At 35.8% G+C, this 23,304-nt stretch overlaps 1 protein-coding gene across 1 annotated transcript in view; it reads left to right on the forward strand.

The window, feature by feature from the left end:
- The first annotated feature begins 6,040 nt into the window (after positions 1–6,040).
- Positions 6,041–23,304, forward strand: part of LOC125664556 (atrial natriuretic peptide receptor 1-like) — a 46,888-nt gene continuing 29,624 nt past the window's right edge. The window contains exons 1-8 of the mRNA XM_056152806.1: positions 6,041–6,167; positions 6,387–6,583; positions 7,024–7,149; positions 7,258–7,393; positions 12,548–12,678; positions 13,316–13,424; positions 17,703–17,784; positions 20,124–20,220. Coding sequence (XP_056008781.1) covers positions 6,041–6,167; positions 6,387–6,583; positions 7,024–7,149; positions 7,258–7,393; positions 12,548–12,678; positions 13,316–13,424; positions 17,703–17,784; positions 20,124–20,220 — 1,005 coding nt within the window. The remainder of the gene's footprint in view (positions 6,168–6,386; positions 6,584–7,023; positions 7,150–7,257; positions 7,394–12,547; positions 12,679–13,315; positions 13,425–17,702; positions 17,785–20,123; positions 20,221–23,304) is intronic.

The following is a 23,304-nucleotide window of genomic DNA, read 5'->3' on the forward strand; positions in this document are numbered from 1 at the left end:
TGATAATAAAATAGCTCAAACAAATATCGATAATAACCAATTTTCTTTGATCAAAATATCACTCGTGCAGAAGAGGAAATTAAAAAAATATTCATATTTCATTCAATCCCCTAATTCAATCAAATATTATTCTTGATATGGTCAGTTTAATGTATACCAACGGTTGATATAAACACAATTTACACTTTCATTATTTTTCGTTTTCATATCGCTAGTCTAGAGTATACAAATATACATCTTGTACCCATCCAAGCGTTCAACAGAACACAGAACATACCTCTATCACAGAAGAGCTGACATCTCGGAAGTTGTGTATTGCAATAGGTCATCTGAGTTTAATCAGGTGACCTAAAACTTTAACAATATATTTAGAGTTATTTACAGATAAATATCTTAATGAAAAACAAATTAATTTATTGTAAGTTTTCAAAACAGTGTCCTTTGTGTGTTCAGGTGTGAACTGAATTCACACAAGATGATAAGACTGTTTATAGAGCTGCCGAAATCGGCCTTGAAATACATTCACCTGTAATGTAATATCCAATGTAGTTTTCAAGAGTCCTTGCTATAACATTTACAATATTCTGGATATCAGTAAACAGGTATTACATCACCTTTCTATTGAACTCTAAAAAGCGAAGGCCCAGGATCTTGTGTACATCACATGTATCAATCAATATTATCAAGCACAAATGTAATGCATAGCCAGGCAAACAAAACCAAGCTGTTCTAGGTAATCATAATAAAAAGGATTTAGAAAAATGCTTTATTCACCTACTCAGAAGACAAACAGGTGTTTGTGTATCGAATGTGCGACCAGATATAACATCTTATTTGAATTAGATTGTCCACTGGCGTAAAAAATTCCGGTGATAAAATCATGTGTTTTCTTTTCTCTTTTCATATTTCAGGATGGTCTTGGGCGAACTTTTCTGTTGTTTTATCCTTTGCTTCATTTCATTTTAGGGTGTTGATATTTCTCAAATGATTCTATACGCGAGAGCATTTTCTACAGCATTTCGCAAATTATATGGTCGTTATATTGATCGTATTTGGGACCCTGCTGTATTCCAAGGGGATATAATTCTTCTTCTCTTGATTTCATTGGGTGTCAGGATAGCGTAGAGGTAGCGCTCTCACTTCTCACTGCTGCGACCCGAGTTGGGTCCCCGTGATCGACAGTGGTTGTATGTGATAGGGCATGGTGGTGGCCCGCTCGGACACATGGGTTTCCTCTAGGTACTCCCGTTTCCTCCCACATAAATGACCCCTAGCACAAACATTAGTGTAATAAAGGACCCCATTGGAAATACGCTTTCGAGCCTTCATGGGTTATCCTTGATACCTATTTATGTATGTTTGTATGTATGTATATACCGAATAGACATTTTAATTTAAATTTTCAACACGCATTTTGCATTATTATCACATAAAACACAACAATACACAAACGAGAGGTGTGTAAGGTACCTATTGGTCTCTAGAAAACCTACCATTGGCTTTTTTTCAATGGTTTTATAAGATATGAACAGTATCCTAGTCATATAAAAAAAATCAACATAAATAACCAGATTTAATTCGGAGGATAATGAGATTGAAATCCTTTTTTCCACCTTAAAGGCTGAAAATATAGAAAAACAACACACATATCAATAAACATTTCATTCGCACCAGAAATATTGTTTGTCATCTATATTTATCATTGGAAAAAATGCTTCGACATATTTCATACCAACTGAGGTCGTTCTTTGCACACTGATTTTGACTACGGATTACACCGTTTACCCGATCGAGATATAGGGCTCACGACAGGTTTGACCAGTCGACAGTCGCCTCTTAGACAGTTAATTTCACGTCTAATATGTCCAGGGGTCCGTGTTTGTCTGATCCCACCCTTGGTATGTCCAAAGGTCCGTGTTTGTCTGATCCCACCTCTTCTATGTCCAAGGATCCACGTTTGCCCAACTCTTAGTTCTGTATTATTTGTATGAGTTATAAAACAAGTCACATAGTATTTGACCCAATGATACCGTAGGTGTTATTGGCAAATAGAAGAAAGTTTTTATATCATTTTGCAGGTGTGTTGAGCAAAGTTAGTATAGCATATGGTTGAAGATCCAGGTCGCTTCTTTACTAAAGAACTTAAAACTAAGACTAAAAATGTTACACACACCTAAAACTAGTCAATTTTATTAATTTGTAAGATTATACTTTATAAACTTACCTAACAAAATCCTTATTCACATTAATGCAAGGTGAAGATAACGAACAGTGATCAATCTCATAAGTCCTACAAGCAATACAAAATAGATAGTTGGGCAAACACGGACCCCTGGACACACCAGAGGTGGGATCAGGTGCTTAGGAGGAGTAAGCATCCCCTGTCAAACTTTAATCAATGTAAAGAATAAAATCCATATAGAGACTGGTCACTGTTCGTTATCATCACCTATTCATAAATTGAAAATCCTAGTCGTATTTTTTTTTTTTTGGTTATTTTTCTTGTAAAACGTGACCTTGCATCTTATAACTGCATTTTTTCTCAAAATTGATTATTGTAGAATTAGATGTTCATTTGGTTTTAAAGTTATAGTTTTATTTGATACCATAATCAACTCTGGTTCTAATTATTGATATCCATATAAGAATTATATTTGATTGTAGAATATCATCAGTATATACAAAGTTTTATCCGGTATTCATTACACCTCTTGTAAAGTGGAAAGCACCTTTGAAAAGTACAGTATCAGACCGGAGATGCTCACGTGCCAAATATTCTGTTTCTTTATCAAATGGTGATTGTCTATCCTACAGTGAAATCGTTGTAATTCCATCATATAGACTGTGATACACTTATCGTGTGCCGTTTACCTGTCTTTCCGTTAATAGGGACGATAACCGATCTAGAATAGAATATTATATTGAATGGGGCATGTGCACTGAAGGAATTAATTCACAGAATTCGGTCATTTTTCGTTTAATTTTTTAATTTCGTAAATTTAAAACATATCGTATTTCTGGTATATAATGTATGTTTGATAGATAAAGTCTTATATTCATCAATTAAAAACGTCATTTCTAGTCACCCAGAAGCTACAAATGAAGTCAAAGGCGAAAGGGGTGGCTAAACATTCTGATTTGGTTCATTAATACCACCATTAGTGGTTATGATTGCGCGTAGGAGACGTTCTGTTGACTGACAAATGGTATTAGTGGATATGAATGCGTGTAGGAGATGTTCTATTGACTGACACATGGTATTAGTGGATATGAATGCGTGTAGGAGACGTTCTATTGACTGATAAATGGCATTAGTGGATATGAATGCGCGTAGGAGACGTTCTGTTGACTGACAAATGGTATTAGTGGATATGAATGCGTGTAGGAGACGTTCTGTTGACTGACAAATGGTATTAGTGGATATGAATGCGTGTAGGAGACGTTCTGTTGACTGACAAATGGCATTAGTGGTTATAATTGCGCGTAAGAGACGTTATGTTGACTGACAAATGGCATTAGTGGATATGAATGCGTGTAGGAGACGTTCTGTTGACTGATAAATGGCATTAGTGGATATGAATACGTGTAGGAGACGTTCTGTTGACTGACAAATGGCATTAGTGAATATGAATGCGTGTAGGAGACGTTCTGTTGACTGACACATGGCATTAGTGGTTATGAATGCGTGTAGGAGACGTTCTGTTGACTGACAAATGGCATTAGTGAATATGAATGCGTGTAGGAGACGTTCTGTTGACTGACACATGGCATTAGTGGTTATGAATGCGTGTAGGAGACGTTCTGTTGACTGATAAACGGTCCGAATGGTTCTTCAAGGAATATCCTGTCACTCATTAAAAAACCAACACCCTTTCCAGTTCTTGTGGATTCTGAGGCTGTTGCTGGCAGTTGTGCACACGTCTACGAATCTTGTGCCAAACATGTTCAATGGAATTAAGGTCTTGGACATGACAGGCCAATCAATGATATTGATATCGTTTCTTTAAAGAAAATTCTGTATCAATAACGCAATATGCGGGCTCATTGTCCTGATTTAAAACAAATATGTTGCTTTATCTGTTCTGTTGTATTAATGGTACCGATTCAGGCTGCAGAACGTCTTCTACTTACTGCTAAGCAATTAAGTTTCCGTACAAAATGACCAATAAGGAGCGAAAATTTGTGTTAATCGCAACCTAAACCATAATATTACCTCCACCAAGTCTGTCTCATTCAAGCACGCATAGTATACATAGTGTTCATTTACTCGTATTCTGTCGTCCACATCACTGACGTTCAATCTTGATTCTCTAGTCCTCAGAAAACAAGACCGGTGTTCTTTCTTGGTATTGAGCTATCCGCTGTCCGGCCCATGTCGTTGGATTTTGAGCGTTTGTTAATGTTGTGTTGTCAAAACTCGTGGGCAATCATTTCTGTGACGATGGTGTCGTATAAAATATTGTGCAAGGGTGAATGTTACAATGGCTATCTACTTAATGCTCACTGACGCCTGCTTGCACAACAGAAAGTGCCTGATCTCACACGTGTCATTGTTTCCCTTTGTAATACATTCGCCATCGAAAACAGAGTTGTGTCATGATAATAAAACTGTCTTTTACCATTCCATCTCCTTTGAATATGTCTGGAAAATTTCGTCCACTGCTACTTACACCATATAAACAATTAGCAGAAGTAACAAAGGTAATGGATTTTCAACATTGAGATGCAGGGTGGGGAAATTGAAAAAAAAATCATTATTTCTTTCTTTATTATGAGATTGATCACTGTTCGTTATCTTCGCCTTTCATTAAGAAACAATAGTTTTGTGCTAGTTTGCATTTGCCATGGCAAATGGCAGCAGGTCATCATAGGCTCATATCTACCATGACAAATGACAGTCCGTCATCACAGGCCTCTATCTACCATGACAAATGACAGTCCGTCGTCATAGGCGCCTCTCTACCATGACAAATGACAGCCCGTCATCAAAATCCCCAATCTACCATTACTAATGACAGCCCGTCATCAAAATCCCAAATCTACCATGATTAAGAACAGTCCTTCAACACAGGCCCTATCTACTATGACAAATGACAGCCCGTCCTCACAGGCCCTATCTATCATGACTATGGACAGTACTTCATTACAGGCCCAGATCTACCAAACTCACGACATACCTCTCCAATTAGGGACAAATCACATATAAACTTTTGATTTCCAAATTGCATGCAAAACTCATTTCGCTTGGTTCAGTAATGTAAGATATGAGAATACCTTTGTTTGTCTTGGATAATTTTTTAATTTAAGAAAAGCTTACTTTAAACGAGAGTTTTTAAAGTCCTCTAACGTCAACTTATTTGCCAATAGCCTGTCTCGATTTAAAAATTTATCATGGATCATACGCAGAGCATTCTTAATATTATAAATCATAAACGAAAACGTGTGTAACAAATTGAAGACAAATTGTTGTCGGCAAGAACATATGTTTCTTTACCGGTATTTCTCTTATGCTTTCGAAATATTGTCAATGATATGAATACCTTTGGGACTACAAACAGTGAAATAAATACTTGCACTACTGGTGTTCTTTTTACTAGAAGTGTATTGTTGTGCGATGTGCATTCAAGTTTCCAGTCAGTTTCATTTTAGTACGTCTTCATTATCTTATTTGATAAATCAGGTAATCTTGGGGCCGCTTATGTGACACCATACTACAATTTGCCCCACATCACTTGGGAAGGTAATGATCCAACTTTCGAGAAGAAGCACATTTTTCGGACCCTTGTACGACTTTCCGCAACGTTTAACAAGGCCGGTTTAGCTGTGACAGCGTTGTTCACCAAATTCAACTGGAATATAACTGCAATACTGATACAGGCATCTAGCGGTGAATATATTTCTGAACATATAAATTATGGTGCACTTTCGTGGAAAGTAAATCCTAAATAATTTAATGTTGATATGATTTGAAGGGTTAAGGTAAGCTTGGTTTAACCCCTTGTCTTGGGTGCTCTATTTTACAGATTTATGTTTGCATGCGATGAATGGTTTCCTTACCAAGGTTTCAGAGTATAAGATAACTGTTGCTTCCTATCAGCGTTTTGATGAAGACCCATCAGACAGTCAGATTGATGAATATCTGCGTATTATCAAGAAATCAGCAAGAAGTAGGAAAATTGACTGTATAATTGATTTTACTCACATTGTAATATTTTAAAACATCTTTAATTGCAATTTTATTGCAGAAAATCTCTTTGAAGTTTAAATAGGATCAATGTTGAATCTTTGATGAGTTTTTTTTAATATTGATATCTTGAGATTTTAAGACCCTGATCTCTTCTAAGGAACACAATGATTTGTATGACATTGGTATTTTCTTTGTTTAGTTGTGTTTATGTGTGCAGAGAAAAATAATTTCCGTAACATAATGTTACGAGCTCATCACAGCGACATGACCGGCGGAAATTATGTCTTTATTGATTCCAATTTCAAATCGAATGACAACTTATACCGATACAGGGTGTGGTACAAGAACGATTCCAATGACGTCATATCACGAGAAGCATTTCGTCACGTTATTCATGTGAGTTTATTATTGAATGAATGGTGTTGATCATGGATTAAGACTGAAAGGTTTTATTCATTCCTAGTACATTTAAGGTATGACATTTGCTTGATATAAAACCCGTTAGTTCCGGAATGAAAAAGCTCGATGAAAACACATATATTGTATAACGCGTTTTGGCGGGTTTAAGATTTGGCGAAGGAACGAGATCCAATTAAAGTCATGAAAATTATTTCTACAACTGGATTTGGTGATTGAAATTATATACAATATGTAGATATATTATGTATAGATACGAAGGGTTTTTAATTTGTGGATTATTATCGTGGTGATTCAGATTTCCAAAATTAGCATCCACCAAAATAACACGCTGTACAGCAAATCAATTTATGATTAATGTTATTCTTATTAGGAACTCTCAATGTCAATAAGTGAGCCCATTGAATGTTTCAATTCAGATAACTCAAGTTAGATGGTATGACGAGTCCAGCAAAAAAAGACACTTGGGGCTATATAGAGCAATACCACAAAAGATGACCGAGATGCCCTGGAATGACTCCATAGCACTTGATGAGGGCATATTAGTAAATAGATAGTGTTCTTACTGTACATATATGTTAGTATGAAATATCGTATTAACATACAGTCGCGAAAAAAATTCTGTTTGATTAACGCTTTTTTCTTTTTTACAGCCGTCGACGTCCTCTCCTACTCTGCATGATTCTATGTACCTTGCCGTTCTATGGTGGGAACATTGCTATAATAACGGTCTGGAACATCGGAACGGAACAGGGCTGTTCGAGTTCACAAATAACCTTACATATAATGGTAGAAATAGCAGCGGTAGCGTAGTGATTTAGGGCATAGTACAAACGTAGACATTGTACACATAATGGTAGAAATAGCAGTGGTAGCGTAGTGATTTAGGGCATAATATATATACATTATACATATACATTGTACATATTTATTGTACATATACATTGTACATATACATTGTACATAAACATTGTACATAAACATTGCACATATACATTGTATATATACATTGTACGTAAACATTATACGTATACATTGTACATATACATTGTACATAGACATTGTACATATACATTGTACATATGCATTGTAAATATACATTGTACATATATATTGTAGATATACATTGTACGTATACATTGTACGTAAACATTGTACATAAACATTGTACATATACATTGCACGTAAACATTGTACGTATACATTGTACATATACATTGTACATAAACATTGTACATAGACATTGTACGTATACATTGTACATATACATTGTACATATACATTGTATATATAAAGTGTACGTATACATTGTACATAAACACTGTACATATACATTATACATATTCATTGTACATATACATTGTACATATACAGGGTTAGGGTTATATTGAGCTCCAACACTTCATAGTTATTTTGGATTTCAAACATTTCAGTTGAGCATCACTGAAGAGACATTATTTGTAGAAATGCGCATCTGGTGCATCAAAATTGGTACCGTATAAGTTTTACATTATGACCCCTGGGTCGAGGCCTCTGGTGGTGGACTGTTAGTCCCCGAGGGTCTCTACAGCCCAGTAGCTTAGTACTTCGTTACTAGCTTGAAAATACGGATGTATATTTAATTGCTGTTATAAAATTTAGAAATTCATTTCAAAATTAAGGATTATCTCCCTCGTCCATAGCTCTTATCCTTGGACGAATTTGGCTCCACTTTTTTTGGTACACTGTTTTTGGCTATATTGAGCTCCAATACTTAATAGTTATTTTGGATTTCAAACATTTCGGTTGAGCATCACTGAAGAGACATTGTTTGTCGAAATGCGCATCTGGTGCATCAAAATTGGTACCGTATAAGTTTTACATTATGACCCCTGGGTGGAGGCATCTGCTGGTGGACTGTTAGTCCCCGAGGGTCTCTACAGCCCAGTAGCTTAGTACTTCGTTACTAGCTTGAAAATACGGATGTATATTTAATTGCTGTTATAAAATTTAGATATTCATTTCAAAATTAAGGATTATCTCCCTCGTCCATAGCTCTTATCCTTGGACGAATTTGGCTCCACTTTTTTTGGTACGCTGTTTTTGGCTATATTGAGCTCCAACACTTCATAGTTATTTTGGATTTCAAACATTTCGGTTGAGCATCACTGAAGAGACATTATTTGTCGAAATGCGCATCTGGTGCATCAAAATTGGTACCGTATAAGTTTTACATCCAAAACGCTGCATCCAGAATCATCTCGGGCACCCGCAAATATGACAGCATTACACCAGTAATACGCTTCCTCCATTGGCTGCCACTTCAGCAAAGACATTGGTGATAGTATATAAAACATTCAACATCATGGTTCCATCCCATCCATCTGCAGGAACTATGCGGTCCAGTGATCAAAGCCTACTACAAGTGCCATTTACGAATTCGTTTTTTATTCAAACTCAAGCTTTTAATGTGGCTAGCCCTAAACTGTGGAATGCTCTACCATATCATATCAGAACTGCTGCTAGTCTCTGTATCTTTAAATTTAAACTAAAGACTCATCTGTTTGCAATTCATTACAATTAGTATGTGCAGATGAACTCTTAAGTTAAGATTACTATGTTGTGCAACCATAACGGACTCCTTTTTTCACCTATTAGTAATATGTTCTTATACAACTTATTTTACTTATTTCATTGCTATTTAAATAACCTTTAGAGCAATACGAATTTTACGCTTTACAAAATAAATGTATTCATTATTATGTCTTCAGTGAAAACAAAAACCCTTTTAGAATGGATATTTCAGGCGGTTTTCTTTTTTGTACATTCACCGAAATTGATTGATTATTAACCTGTGTCGAAATGTAGAATGCATTTGACATACTTTTTCAAAATAGTGACGTTCTCACTTCCACACGTGGTTTCCTACCTAATACAAGCATGTGTTTACATTCCTATGAAAAGCGTACACATTTGTCTCATTCTAGATTTAGACAATCACAAAATGTGTAAAACCCGATTTTGGGGGAGTGGGTTTTATGGAAATGCAATGTATCATGTGAATTTTTTTTTTAATTCCACAGATTTTTTATCTATGAGAAAAAAACTGTCGTTTTTTATCAATCAAAATATCTTTTCCATACTCCTTTAAACAAAAATTACAGCTTTCCAGAAGAAATATAATTTTCACGCTATGAGATTCATGGCGAGCTAAGCATGAGCAACACTCGTCTAAGGAACGAATGAAGTTTTTATTTTCCATTTCTTAACAAAGGATTCTTAAAACCTGATAAATACTGTAAACCGAAATTGCTGTTGTTATTTATGTATCCCACATATCGGATATCAGGGTTTTTTCCGAGTCATGTTTTTTTTCTACATATCAGAACCTAAAACAGCATATTAAATTCACGCGAATCAAATTTTCGCTATTTCAAAGTCATAGCGAAAATATGATTCCCTATCATTTAAACTTAAGTAGGAATTGGGGGTAAAGCCAGCATTTATACGTATAACTCTGCAAAGATTCAGTCACTGAAACGATTTACACGATTTCTGGGCTACTGTCGCAATTATAATCAAATCTCAATATGGATGATATTACTGCTTCTCTGAATCCATTTCTGACGATTTCGGGTTGTGTTCGCATGTAATTATAGAGCTTTGGCTTGTCGGTCATTTCGCTCCAAGTGGCTTCATTCAGGTGAGATATAGGTCGACCTTTACCTCCTAATTTCGGGAGACGCACTCAACTGATCACACACCAGTTTTCAAAAACAATTTTGCACTTTTAATACACTCACGTATATTTAAATATGTACGACTTGGCGGTATAGTAACGTAAATCACTGTTCGTTAGTTGTGATGGTACTAATGTTAAATATTTATCGGTAATTATTTTCAGTTTAAAATAGCCATATACTATGTACCGTTGCATGTATGAGTAGCTCAGATATGATTGTACATTGATGGAAGCAAAGAACGTGGTTTATTGAATTAGTTTGTCCTTTATTAAATAAACACCGAGACTTACATACCTGTTACATGGCGCTTGTCGGGAGAAACAAAGCACACTGAACACGGAACTTTCAATGCACTATTCCATATATGCTATATAACTCTATTATAAAAAGAAAACTTTGTATCAAATTTACGCGGATTTATTTTCCGCGATTCGGAAATCTTCGCAAACAAAGCGGAAATTAGATCCACGCGGAAAAAAACCTGATATACGGTATGCGCGAATCTCAACTTCACTAACGGCGGGATATTCTAAAAGCCGGCAATATTATTAAATTTTCATTTCTTTTCGAAAGAAAAATATCGCCGAACAAATGTTTGAAGGACAATATCTGATCTGGTAATGTTTTGCACAGCAATACATCTAAACAAAAAGTTTAACACCAATACAATTCATGTGATATAAGATAATTTTGTCCTACAAATACCCTTTCCCTGACAAATCATGATACCATAGTAAGCAAAAATGAGATTTGCTCAATGACCAATTGATGAACATTAAGAACAGTCATCAATCTCATGAATCCCATAACGAATGAAAATCAAAAGAAAGGCAAACACGGACACCTAGAAACATCAAAATTGGGATCAGGTGCCTAAGATCCCCCGCTGACCGGTCACCCTCTTTATGGGCCCAATATCTTGATCAGGTAAATGGAGTAACCTGTGGTTAAAATCAGTATAGTTTCGTATCAGTGTGATCTTGTACCAGTATAGTCTTATATCAGTATAGTTTCGTATAAGTGTAGTCTTGTACCAGTATAGTCTTATATCAGTATAGTTTCGTATAAGTGTAGTCTTGTACCAGTATAGTCTTATATCAGTATAGTTTCGTATAAGTGTAGTCTTGTACCAGTATAGTCTTATATCAGTATAGTTTCGTATAAGTGTAGTCTTGTACCAGTATAGTCTTATATCAGTATAGTTTCGTATAAGTGTAATCTTGTACCAGTATAGTCTTATATCAGTATAGTTTCGTATAAGTGTAGTCTTGTACCAATATAGTCTTATATCAGTATAATTTCGTATAAGTGTAATCTTGTACCAGTATAGTCTTATATCAGTATAGTTTCGTATAAGTGTAGTCTTGTACCAGTATAGTCTTATATCAGTATAGTTTCGTATAAGTGTAGTCTTGTACCAGTATAGTCTTATATCAGTATAGTTTTGTAACAGTTAATATTGTACCAGTATAGTCTTATATCAGTATAGTTTCGTATAAGTGTAATCTTGTACCAGTATAGTCTTACATCAGTATATTTTTGTAACAGTAGCAGTCCCCATAGTGAAGTTACAGTTGCAATGTTAGGACGATGTTAGTAACTGTCATTATGATGTGTCCAAGTCATATTTCTAATTTATCATGTATTATGATCAATCAATCAGTCGATGTAGCTCAGTGGTAGAACACTCGTTTCGCAACAGAGAGGTCATACGACTGAGCCCCGATTGTGTCATGGCCACGTAAATCTTAAAACATAAACATAGGTAGTGATTATCCCTTAGTCAAACACTGGAGATTTGGAAGTGAAAACCACGGATTATTTAAATATGATCTTCAAAACGGAGGTCCCGTGTCTCCACAGGCGTTGGCACGATAAAGGACCCTGATTGCTAGGACCCTGAGCGCTATGCATAAGTCTAAATTTGTGGTGCTTCATCTACAGCTGGTGACGTCTCAATATAGGTGTAAAATTATCAAAGGGATCTTTAAAAAAAAACCAAACGAAATGTACGCAAATTTCTATTTTTCTTGATCATGTGCTGCATGATAATCAAATCATAAGGTATTGTTTTAGAAACAACATGATTAGAGACGAGACTTGCCGAAATATCCCGGCATTTTCGTTCGGAACCAAATATCAATATGTTAATATTTACTTATTCAGTAATAGATAATCCATTGGAATATGCGTAGTTCACGGCAAGCGTTTTATCTTTAAGGTACAAGTGGTAGGATTCACTTTGATGGTAATGGAGATAAGCAGCCCATGTTCTGGGTAGAGGACCTGAAGAACACGAGCGACGATTCCAGGATCTTTGCCATTGTAGAAACGTACCTGGAGAAGTCAGAGGTTGGTCAATATTGAAAATTGACACTTAAAACTAGTGGCGTCTTTATCCAAGTTAAAAAATCTCCAATAAAACATAAAACAAACAAAACAAGTCGTGTTGCATTTATCCACATATATAACATATATTTACGTCTGTATGCAATGCATCATTTCTTTAATTAATCCTAAATTAAATTGGGTAAGAGATGTAAATTAGGTTGAAATACAACCCCCACACACGCCAATGAACATGTGATTGCACGGATAACTTATTATATCCGTTTGTAACTCTGCTGTATGGAAATAAGAAGGTGACTAACATTTTTGTGTCAACAATCCTAGGAATCTACTAAGTAAATAAGTATATAAAAACTATATTTCATGAAAAAGTGAAGATATCAATCAACTTGTAAAGAAGACAAAATGGAGAATATGTCATGTATTGTCATGATCTGTAGACTGTGTTACGTAGGGTATGTGTTGTGTCGCCTTGGTGTCTGTACTATAAACTCTCTCAAGGGCTTACGTGTACAGGTGTATTACATGAGTAAAGGTGGTGCCATATCTGTAGAATCAAAGACTGGCATCCGAATTACCCGTGCTAGCTCGAATTCATTCCAGTTTCAGTAAGCAATGGTTCATATTATTGACATTGTAGATGGTGACTATCTGGCATGACCCGTTATGGGCGACACCTGACGGGAATCCACCCCCGAGCATTCCGCTGTGTGGCTTCGCTAATGAATTTTGTCCACCGAGTATCGAAGGTAACATGTATTTCTAACAGAGGTTATTCATATCAAATAATCACCGATTGTTTCAAACCTGCACTAATGAATCGTAAAATGAGACTAAAGACACCTGGATATTCAAATGAATTGTATCCGAATCTATTTTTCTTCACTTGTTTTGAAAAGTTCATTGTACATGTGTACCATTCATTTACTAAAATGTTTATCGTGAAAGAATAGTAATATCAAAGGACATTCTGCATTCATTTGAGGCGCTGCTTATAATCAAATCAGGCTGAAGTAAAAATGACGCGTCGATTTCTCGATAAATGTTTGGTAAATGTAAAACTAGATCCATATATAATATAAATCTATCATCATGTACCCCCTCTTCTTTATTGTGTTTTATATCTCTGCCATAAAATCTGGGGAGTGCTTCTCCTGTGTGGCTCATTGGAAAGACTTGAAGCCTCATACAACGCTGCATTGCTATTGGCAGATGTTGGGACAGGAGCATCAAATTGAATCATTAGAGTTATAGTGAATGTAAGAGGAGTGGGTGTAGGATCTAGACACTGCTTCTTCTCTATAGCTTACCATAGAGCCTTGGAATTTTGCACAATGAAAGATGAAGAAAACAGTTATCGATCTCAGTACTCTTATAACAATACAAAATAAAAAGTTGGGCAAACACAGACCCCTAAATATACCAGATGTGGGATCAGGTGCCTAGATGGACTAATCATCCCCTGTCGACCGGCCACACCCGCCATGAGCCATATTGTTTGATCAGGTAAAAGGAGTTATCCATAGTCAACATCAATGTGCCATGAACGTCCTAACAATCGGTATGAAACACGACAGACAGTATTTGACCCAATGATAGGTTATAGTTATAACGACCATACTTCATTATTATTTAATGATATTTTGCCTACGGATCTTGTCATGTTCACGTTACTACTGGTACTTTGGCAAAACAGTCATTGCTTTTGTATCATATACAACAATGACATTTTTCACATCAATGTTGAGTCTTTCCTTGATGCACAAAGTGCAGTTCACAATGTTTATGTTCCTTCTCACGCCTTTTTCCATACTTTGCAGTACATTAAACTTTCTTTAAAGGGGTGGGGGTAATTTAGACCACTTTCATTTTTGGGAATTTGGAAGACATTTGCTCTTTGCAAAAATAAATCATATAAATCATATTTGTTAAGCCGTTCTTGGCACACTGATTTTGACTGCGGATAACTCCATTTACCTAAACAGGATTTAGGGCTCACGGGGGTGTGACCGGTCGAAAGGGAATGCTTACTCCTCCTAGACACTTGATCCCACCTCTGGTGTATCAAGGGGGCCGTGTTTGCCCAACTATCTATTTTGTATTGCTAGTAGGAGTTATGACATTAATCACTGGTCTTTATCTTCTCCTTTCATTTGATGAATTCAATTTTGAACTCCTAAATTTTAAGTACTATTCCACGAAGGTTACCACAATAACCGTTTTGATGTGCAGATAAATCTTGTCACTTTATTGAAATTTGTAGGCATGTACAAAAACACCGTTTCGCATCATAACCAATACATTCGGAACGGAAAAATCAATATCATTACTGCTGAAATACATGTATTTGGTAACCAAGCAAATCACAGAAACTAAACTCACGTTGGGACGTAACAGCTCTCATGACGTATCACAGAGATACAGGTCACCTCTAACAAACACGTGGGGATCCGGGTTAGAATAGGTCCTCAGTACCCCCTTGCTTGTCGTAAGAGGCGACTAAATGGGGCAGTTCTTTGGATGAGATCGCAAAAACCGAGGTCCCATATCACAGCAGGCGTGGCACGATAAAGATCCCTTCCTGCTCAATGGCCATAAGCGCCGAGTATAGACCTAATTTTTGCAGCCCTTCACCGGCAGTGGTGATGTCTCCATATGAGTGAAGTATTCTCGAGAGGGACGTAAAACAATATTTAATCAATCAATTGATTTTGCTGTCTGAACATTTTGATATCAAGTATTAATGTTTTGACATGTAAATAAATGAAAAATTTAAATCTGCCTGATAATATTGTCAATTCAGAATAAAATTGCATGTATCTAACATTTCAGTATTCTATTATCTATAGACACATACGTAGAATATATTCAGGAAATTTTGTTATTATTATATACCAATATGAAGTTTACCTAATAAAACATCGATTTCAGCGGAACTGAATTTGGCTAGATTTTGCGGTCCATATATTTTCCACAGGGAAATGGATCATTATGACTGGACACTGATGTACACGTGCGTACAAAATATCAACACAATATCAAATTGTGAGCAATGTTTTCTAAAATACATACATGAGATAGATATACCTAATATATATGTAAACAGCAACATTCATAGCATCTGCTACATCATTAGTTATGATTAAATATACCCTGCTAACTCTGTAATATTGCTGGATACAAGTTAACAAACAAATTAACAATGTGTATCCACTTTAACAACCGAGATAGGCTACTGACAAATAAATTGATGTTACAGGGGTTTCAACAATTTCCTTTAAAGTCAACATTTTGCAAATTCTATGGTCGTTATAACAATCTAGTTTGCCAATAGAACCTATCATTGGGTCAAATTCTGTCTGATTTGTCCCATACCGATTGTCATGCCGTTCATGACACACTGATTTTGACTATGGATAACTCCGTTTACCTTATTTAAGATATTGGGCTCACGCAGGGTGTGACCAGTCGACAGGAGATGTTCACTCCTCCTAGGCACCTGATCCCACCTCTGGTGTGTCCAGGGGTCTGTGTCTGCCCAACTCTCTATCTATCGTATTTAGACTTAAACTTGAAATAAGTTGGAATACACGACGTAACCCTTTTATGACGACAAATGTTGCTGATGCTGACGGCATCTATTCCTTTGTTCGTGAGGTTAAGGAACTGGCTGCATGATTTGGAAGGAATATCGCCCTAGGTCCGTGCTGGTTTAAATAGCCTGTGATTGGCAACATCCATAATCATTGAGTTCAGTCTATATTCAGGTGATGAAAAATCCAAGTATAGACTAGCTGTAGCTGCTTCAAATAACTTATGTAAAACTCTCGATGGAACAGAGTAAAGTTTTGTGCGAATATGACGTAGACCTAATTGTCTGTTCACGTAAGGTAAAAGTGACTCAATCGTGACATCATTTATCCTTGGTCTTTCATATGAACGATGTCCATGACAGGATACAGAACGCGCGAAGAAATTACTACGCTGCAAATTGACGGTTTTATGGGGTAGACCTGTGACTCCTGTGCCTGGCGTTTTAATGGACAGTCTCTTGATTTGCAGCAAACATCACTTGATGACACAAAATATAACACGTTTCAGCGAAATGAAATTGCACATAGCTCTAACCGTGTGATATGAGAATGAGTTTATAGGCTCAAAACGTTTGATATGGGAATGAGTTTATCAGCTTTAAACGTTTGATATGAGAATGAGTTTATCAGCTCTAAATGTTTGTTATGAGAATTAGTTTATCAGCTCCAAACGTTTGATATGACAATAACTTTGTCATTTCTAAACGTGGTATATGAGAATGACTTTATCAGTTCTAAACGTTTGATATGAGAATGAGTTTTTCAGCTCTAACCATGTGATATGAGAATGAGTTTGTCAACTCTAAACGTTTGATATGAGATTGGGTTTATCAGCTCTAAATATTTGATATGAGAATGAGTTTGTCACCTCTAAACGTTTGTTATGAGAATTAGTTTGTCAACTTTAAACGTTTGATATGAGAATGGGTTTATCAGGTCTAAATATTTGATAGGAGAATTAGTTGATAAGCTTTAAACGTTTGTTATGAGAATTAGTTTCTCAGCTTTAAATATTTGATATGAGAATGAGTTTATCAGCTTTAAACGTTTGTTATGAGAATGAGTTTTTCAGCTTTAAACGTTTGTTATGAGAATCAGTTTATCAGTTTTAAATGTTTGCTATCAGAATGAGTTTATCAGCTTTAAACGTTTGTTATGAGAATGAGTTTATCAGCTTTAGACGTTTGATATGAGAATGAGTTTTTCAGCTTTAGACGTTTGATATGAGAATTAGTATATAAGCTCTAAATGTTTGTTATGAGAATTAGTTTCTTAGCTTTATACGTTTGTTATGAGAATTAGTTTGTCAGTTTTAAACATTTGTTATGAGAATTAGTTTGTCAGCTTTAAACGTTTGTTATGAGAATGAGTTTGTCAGCTTTAAACGTTTGTTATGAGAATTAGTTTATCAGCTCTAAACGTTTGATATTACAGACAATACAGTAAAGATCATCGTCTCTCTCTGTGGGATTCTCGTATTTATTATCGCTGTCATCACCACGGGATTTTATATCAGGTTTGGAGTTATATTTATATTTTGTGTATTGTCCTGGGTATCATCAGTTGTTTTTTTTTAAATCGAGGCAGGATAGTGACAAACAAGTTGAAGTTACAGTGGCTTTAACTGTCTCGTTAAAAGTCTTTCGAAAATTCTGTGTTTGTTATAAAAATCTAGTTCGTCAAGACAACCATTCATTGAGACAAATGTCTGACGTATTTCATACCAATTGTTAGGCAGTTCTTTATACACTAATGTTCACTATGGATTACTCCCTGTACCGGATCAAGATTTAGGACTCATGGCAAGTGGGACCGGTCAACAGAAGATGTTTAATTTTCCTAGCACCTGATACCAGGGATCCGTAGATTTAGGACTCATGGCGAGTGAGACCGGTCACCAGAAGATGTTTAATTCTCCAAGCACCTGATACCAGGGATCTGTAGATTTAGGACTCATGGCGAGTGGGACCGGTCAACAGAAGATGTTTAATTCTCTTAGCACCTGAAACCGGGGATCCGTAGATTTAGGACTCATGGCGAGTGGGACCGGTCAACAGAAGCTGTTTAATTCTCCTAGCACCTGATACCAGGGATCCGTAGATTTAGAACTCATGGCGAGTGGGACCGGTCACCAGAAGATGTTTAATTTTCCTAGCACCTGATACCAGGGATCCGTAGATTTAGGACTCATGGCGAGTGAGACCGGTCACCAGAAGATGTTTAATTCTCCAAGCACCTGATACCAGGGATCTGTAGATTTAGGACTCATGGCGAGTGGGACCGGTCAACAGAAGATGTTTAATTCTCTTAGCACCTGAAACCGGGGATCCGTAGATTTAGGACTCATGGCGAGTGGGACCGGTCAACAGAAGCTGTTTAATTCTCCTAGCACCTGATACCAGGGATCCGTAGATTTAGGACTCATGGCGAGTGGGACCGGTCAACAGAAGATGTTTAATTCTCCTAGCACCAGGATCCGTGTTTCCCGGTGTCTTAATTTTGTATTCCTAATGGGAGTTCATTCGGGTCTTTTCGCATTGTCACCATTCGAACATAATCAACATTATTTCTAAAACTAGATGATTGTGAATTTCATGACCACTGCAACTTTCTTTATAATAGATATAATCTAAACATTAAAAAAATGGAATATTTTAGCATCATCTCCATTACTCAGTGACATTAAGCAGAAAATGTGTTTGTAATAACGATCAAAGATACAATCTCCATTACTCAGTGACATGAAGCAGAAAATGTGTTTGTAATAACGATCAAAGATACAATCTCCATTACTCAGTGACATTAAGCAGAAAATGTGTTTGTAATCACGATCAAAGATACAGATACCGTCTACCATTGGGTCGAGTGCTCTCTGACCTGTTTCATTTCCCGTTGTTAAGGCGTTCTTTGCACACTGATTTTAACTACGGATTTCATTATTTACCTAGAGGAATAATCATTCCCTGTTGACCGGTCACATCCACCTTAATCATCTATCTTGAATAGGTAAAAAGAGTAATAAGATGTTAATATCAGTATATAATGAACTACATGAAATTTGGCATACAACACGGCGGATTTTTCTGCAAATTATATTATCATAACGGCCATAGAATTTGAGAATGCCGACTTTAAGTGATAATATTTTAATTCCCTGCAACATGAACTTATTTGTTAGTAGCCTGCCTCGATTTGAAAATCCCTCATAAGCAGAACATGCTCGTACGTATCGATTCAGTTGAAATATATAAACAACATATTATGCAGGTGATAATGTATTCATCCCTTCCTGTTTGAAACTAGACAACAACGTTGCGATATGGATGAAATTCATTTCAAAATTAAGGATTATCTCCCTCATGCATAGCTCTTATCCTTAGACGAATTTGACTCCACTTTTTTGGCACGATGTTTTTGGCTTTAATAGCTCTAAAACTTCATTGTTATTTCGGATTTCAAACATTTCGGTTGAGCATCACTGAAGAGACATTATTTGTCGAAATGCGCATCTGGTGAATCAAAATTGGTACCGTATAAGTTTTACATATATTAAAAGTTCATACCTTTAACTAATTACTTGTACGATGTGTAATAATCACAAGTACAAAATCTAAAGCCAATTATATTCTGCGGCTTTGAAAGATAACTATTGCATCATCAACATGCGATACTTCTTGTTTACATGCAAAGTGTTCGGTTATAATACTTATTATTTGTCTCTTCTTGTAAACCAGACGTAAATACTAATTGAATGTTTTCTTATCGGGATCAGAGTTGATTGTCATACTACTGAAATAATGTTTTGTTGGTTATCCCATAACAATGACGTTTATGTGATGCCATTCATTTCTACAGAAAAAGGAATTATGACACGCAGATTTTAAAGATGGCCTGGAAAATCAATTTCAGTGACATCAACATGAAAAGAAAAAAACGTGGAATTGGGAGTCAGGTAATAGAACTTACGCAATTACGGATTTAATGGAATATCAGGTGTATCAATCATCAGCTTCCTTTTAATGATTCTTTTTGATTAATTTATTATTTCCTTGATCATCGGGAAGTCTAATTAGGTGTGAACATTTTATATGAACACATTAAACACATGAAATGTCATTGATCTTGAAATATATTGTAATGATCTTTAAGCCTAACAAACAATGGATTCATATGTATTGTTTGCGTTGAGATTCGTAAAATTGCAGTCCTGGGGGGGGGGGGGGGTCTACCTCAGTACTCTTAATCCACCATATATAAGAAGACACCTTTCTATTTTCAATGAAACTTATATCCATATTTTTATTTTTCCCCCTCAGGATTTTAATATCAAATATTTTAAATCATATTTCCCCACTACACCAGTGCTAATACACACTTTCAAATCTTTATGAATGCTCCATTGAAAATGACATGGCAATATGAAGGGAAATATATCGAAGCTTTGGGATTTTAACTCGAATGACACATTGCTAAATGTTTGATGATGCAGTACAGCCAACGCGGATCCCTTATTTACCGCGTCCCCGCGAAGGAAAGTTAATCCTTTCCGCATTACACCGTCGCTGTTTTCATAGCGGGGCTTCGCGGGACCTCGTTTATACCGCGGCGGGGTAAACTACCTGTAATTTTACAGTTGATAACAGGTCTGAATACTGGATCTTGTCTCCAATGACAGTTGCGTACTTCCAATGGATAGAATCAATTGAAAAGTGCAATTTAAAACTTATACATGTATGTTTGTGAATTAAAAATTTTGCAGTAATTCAGAACGAATATATACGTGCACTATTCGTAAAATCGAAAATGTAAAACATGATTTTTTACTTCAGAGATTTAGGTTTCGTAGTGTCAGTGATGATCACCGGAAAGTTAATCGGTATTTATAAACATCTTTTTAATAGAAATTAATTTGAAACTAGAGTTTAGAAAATATTAGATAACATGTCCAAGAGATCTATACCTTGACGGTTCTGTATTCTTGTCAGATCATGACTTACCGTGTAGATTTCTAGTCAGCTGAGATCAAACATGCAAAGTGGAAACCGCAAATTGCACGTACATGGACAAGTATCTTTCTTCTGCATACATTCCATTTCATTGAATTTCGAAATTAGAAAAATAAAAGAAATAATTGCATCGATTTTAAGAAAATCAGTATCTCATAATACAGTATTTATTGAATGTGTTAATGATCAAGATACTAAAACCCAGTTCTGAAACTGAGATATTTCCTTGATGATCATTGCACGAAAAGTCGTGATAATAAAAAAAATTAGTTGGAAAGCGAAACCATGGCGAATATTTTATATTGGGACTAAAATTGATGGGACATGTGTCTTTGTTTGATACATATAATTCTTTTATTGAGTATCGAAATTTTAAAATAAAATCATTGATCTTAACAAAAAAACTCAGTCTTCAATAATACACGAATTGAGAACGTCGTTTGTAAAATGGAACATAAATTTAAATTCTACTTGAATCTTCTCGTTTTTGTTTAGAACATTCCTGTTGCATATCAGATTATTGTTTGGAAGATAAATTCAATGTTAGAATTTTCGTAGTCATCTTGTTATGTTGTAAATAGTGTCGATCTATGGTTGCGTAATACTTCCTGTCTACCCGAGGATCCGAGTTTTGAAATACTCGTGCACGGGTTTTATGAGGAAAAGTCCCTTTGAAGCAGTATGGCTTCTCTGCAAACATCACCCGAAATGTGGTCAGATTAAGGTTGAAGACACCCCCTTCTCATTATCATTGTAAGAATATTGAAAGTTAAGCTTGACACATTCTTGTTACATATCCTTTTATTATTTGTTAGAAAACAAACATTTCAATGGCATATGCATGTCTTTTTAAAGCGCTAAGCGTAGCAGCGCTTTATTGTCGCCAGTTGGATATTGCTTTCATCATCACGTTTCCGGTTTATCGCCACCTACAGGCAAATGCATGCATCGCTGTAGTAAAGAAGTCGAGTTTAAATTAGTCGTAATTTTGCAACCGACCTATAACGAGGTTTACATTCATATCCGTAGGGGAAATTTTATCAGTTGTCCGGAAATATAGTTCGTTGAACAATGGATAAAATATACCTAAAAAGGTGACATTTTTGCAAATCATATAAGTATACCCATTTACTAGTCTCTGACAGGAGAAATTAATGGAGTTGAATATTTTGCTATTTTTTCAATAGGTAAACATATAACATATAAACATATAAAAAGGCCATATGTATAATCCATGATACTGTATTTACCAATTATTTTAAGTGAAACCGGAAACCTTTTTTGTCGCCATCTGGTGTCAGACTTTTTTATAGTTTCAAAGATCAGAATAAAGATTTTACGGGAGGGAATAGACAAACGGTAAAAAATTATAGGTCTGCGTTTACGAAAGACAATGTCTCGGTTTCAAAACACCGCCTGGAATTTTACGAGGCTGTTCACTGAAATACGTGTACATCTGATTAGTGTTAGAAAGGTTGTCATTGTGTCAAGCGGTCCACATCATGCAACACACAATGAAAAGTAATCGTGTTATTAATTTTGTTTTACTTCAAACATAAATTATTGACAATAACAGGTATATTATTAACAATAATAACTTTCAGTCATATGTCGATTTGATATATCCCTGTGAGCTCGAAATAAAGGACACCACAGAGTCGTCCACTTCTGCTTTATACTTAGATATTTTATTGAAAATATACATTAACGGCAAACTGACAACTCAACTGTATGACGAAAGGGATGATTTCAGTTTCTCCATCGTCAACTTCCCGTATTTATGTAGCAATATTCCATTATCACCTGCGTATGGTGTTTATATATCTCAACTGATTCGATATGCAAGAGCTTGTTCTGGGTATAGTCAGTTTTTAAATCCAGGTAAGCTACTGACAAACAAGTTGATGGTACAGGGGTTTCAACAGTCTCGATTGAAGTCACCATTTCGCAAATTCTATGGTCGTTATAACGATCTAGTTCGTCAATACAACCTCGCATTGGGTCAAATGCTGTCTGACGTGTTTCTTACC

Source organism: Ostrea edulis, chromosome 1 (genome assembly GCF_947568905.1).
Source record: "Ostrea edulis chromosome 1, xbOstEdul1.1, whole genome shotgun sequence".
In the NCBI taxonomy this organism is placed as follows: domain Eukaryota; kingdom Metazoa; phylum Mollusca; class Bivalvia; order Ostreida; family Ostreidae; genus Ostrea; species Ostrea edulis.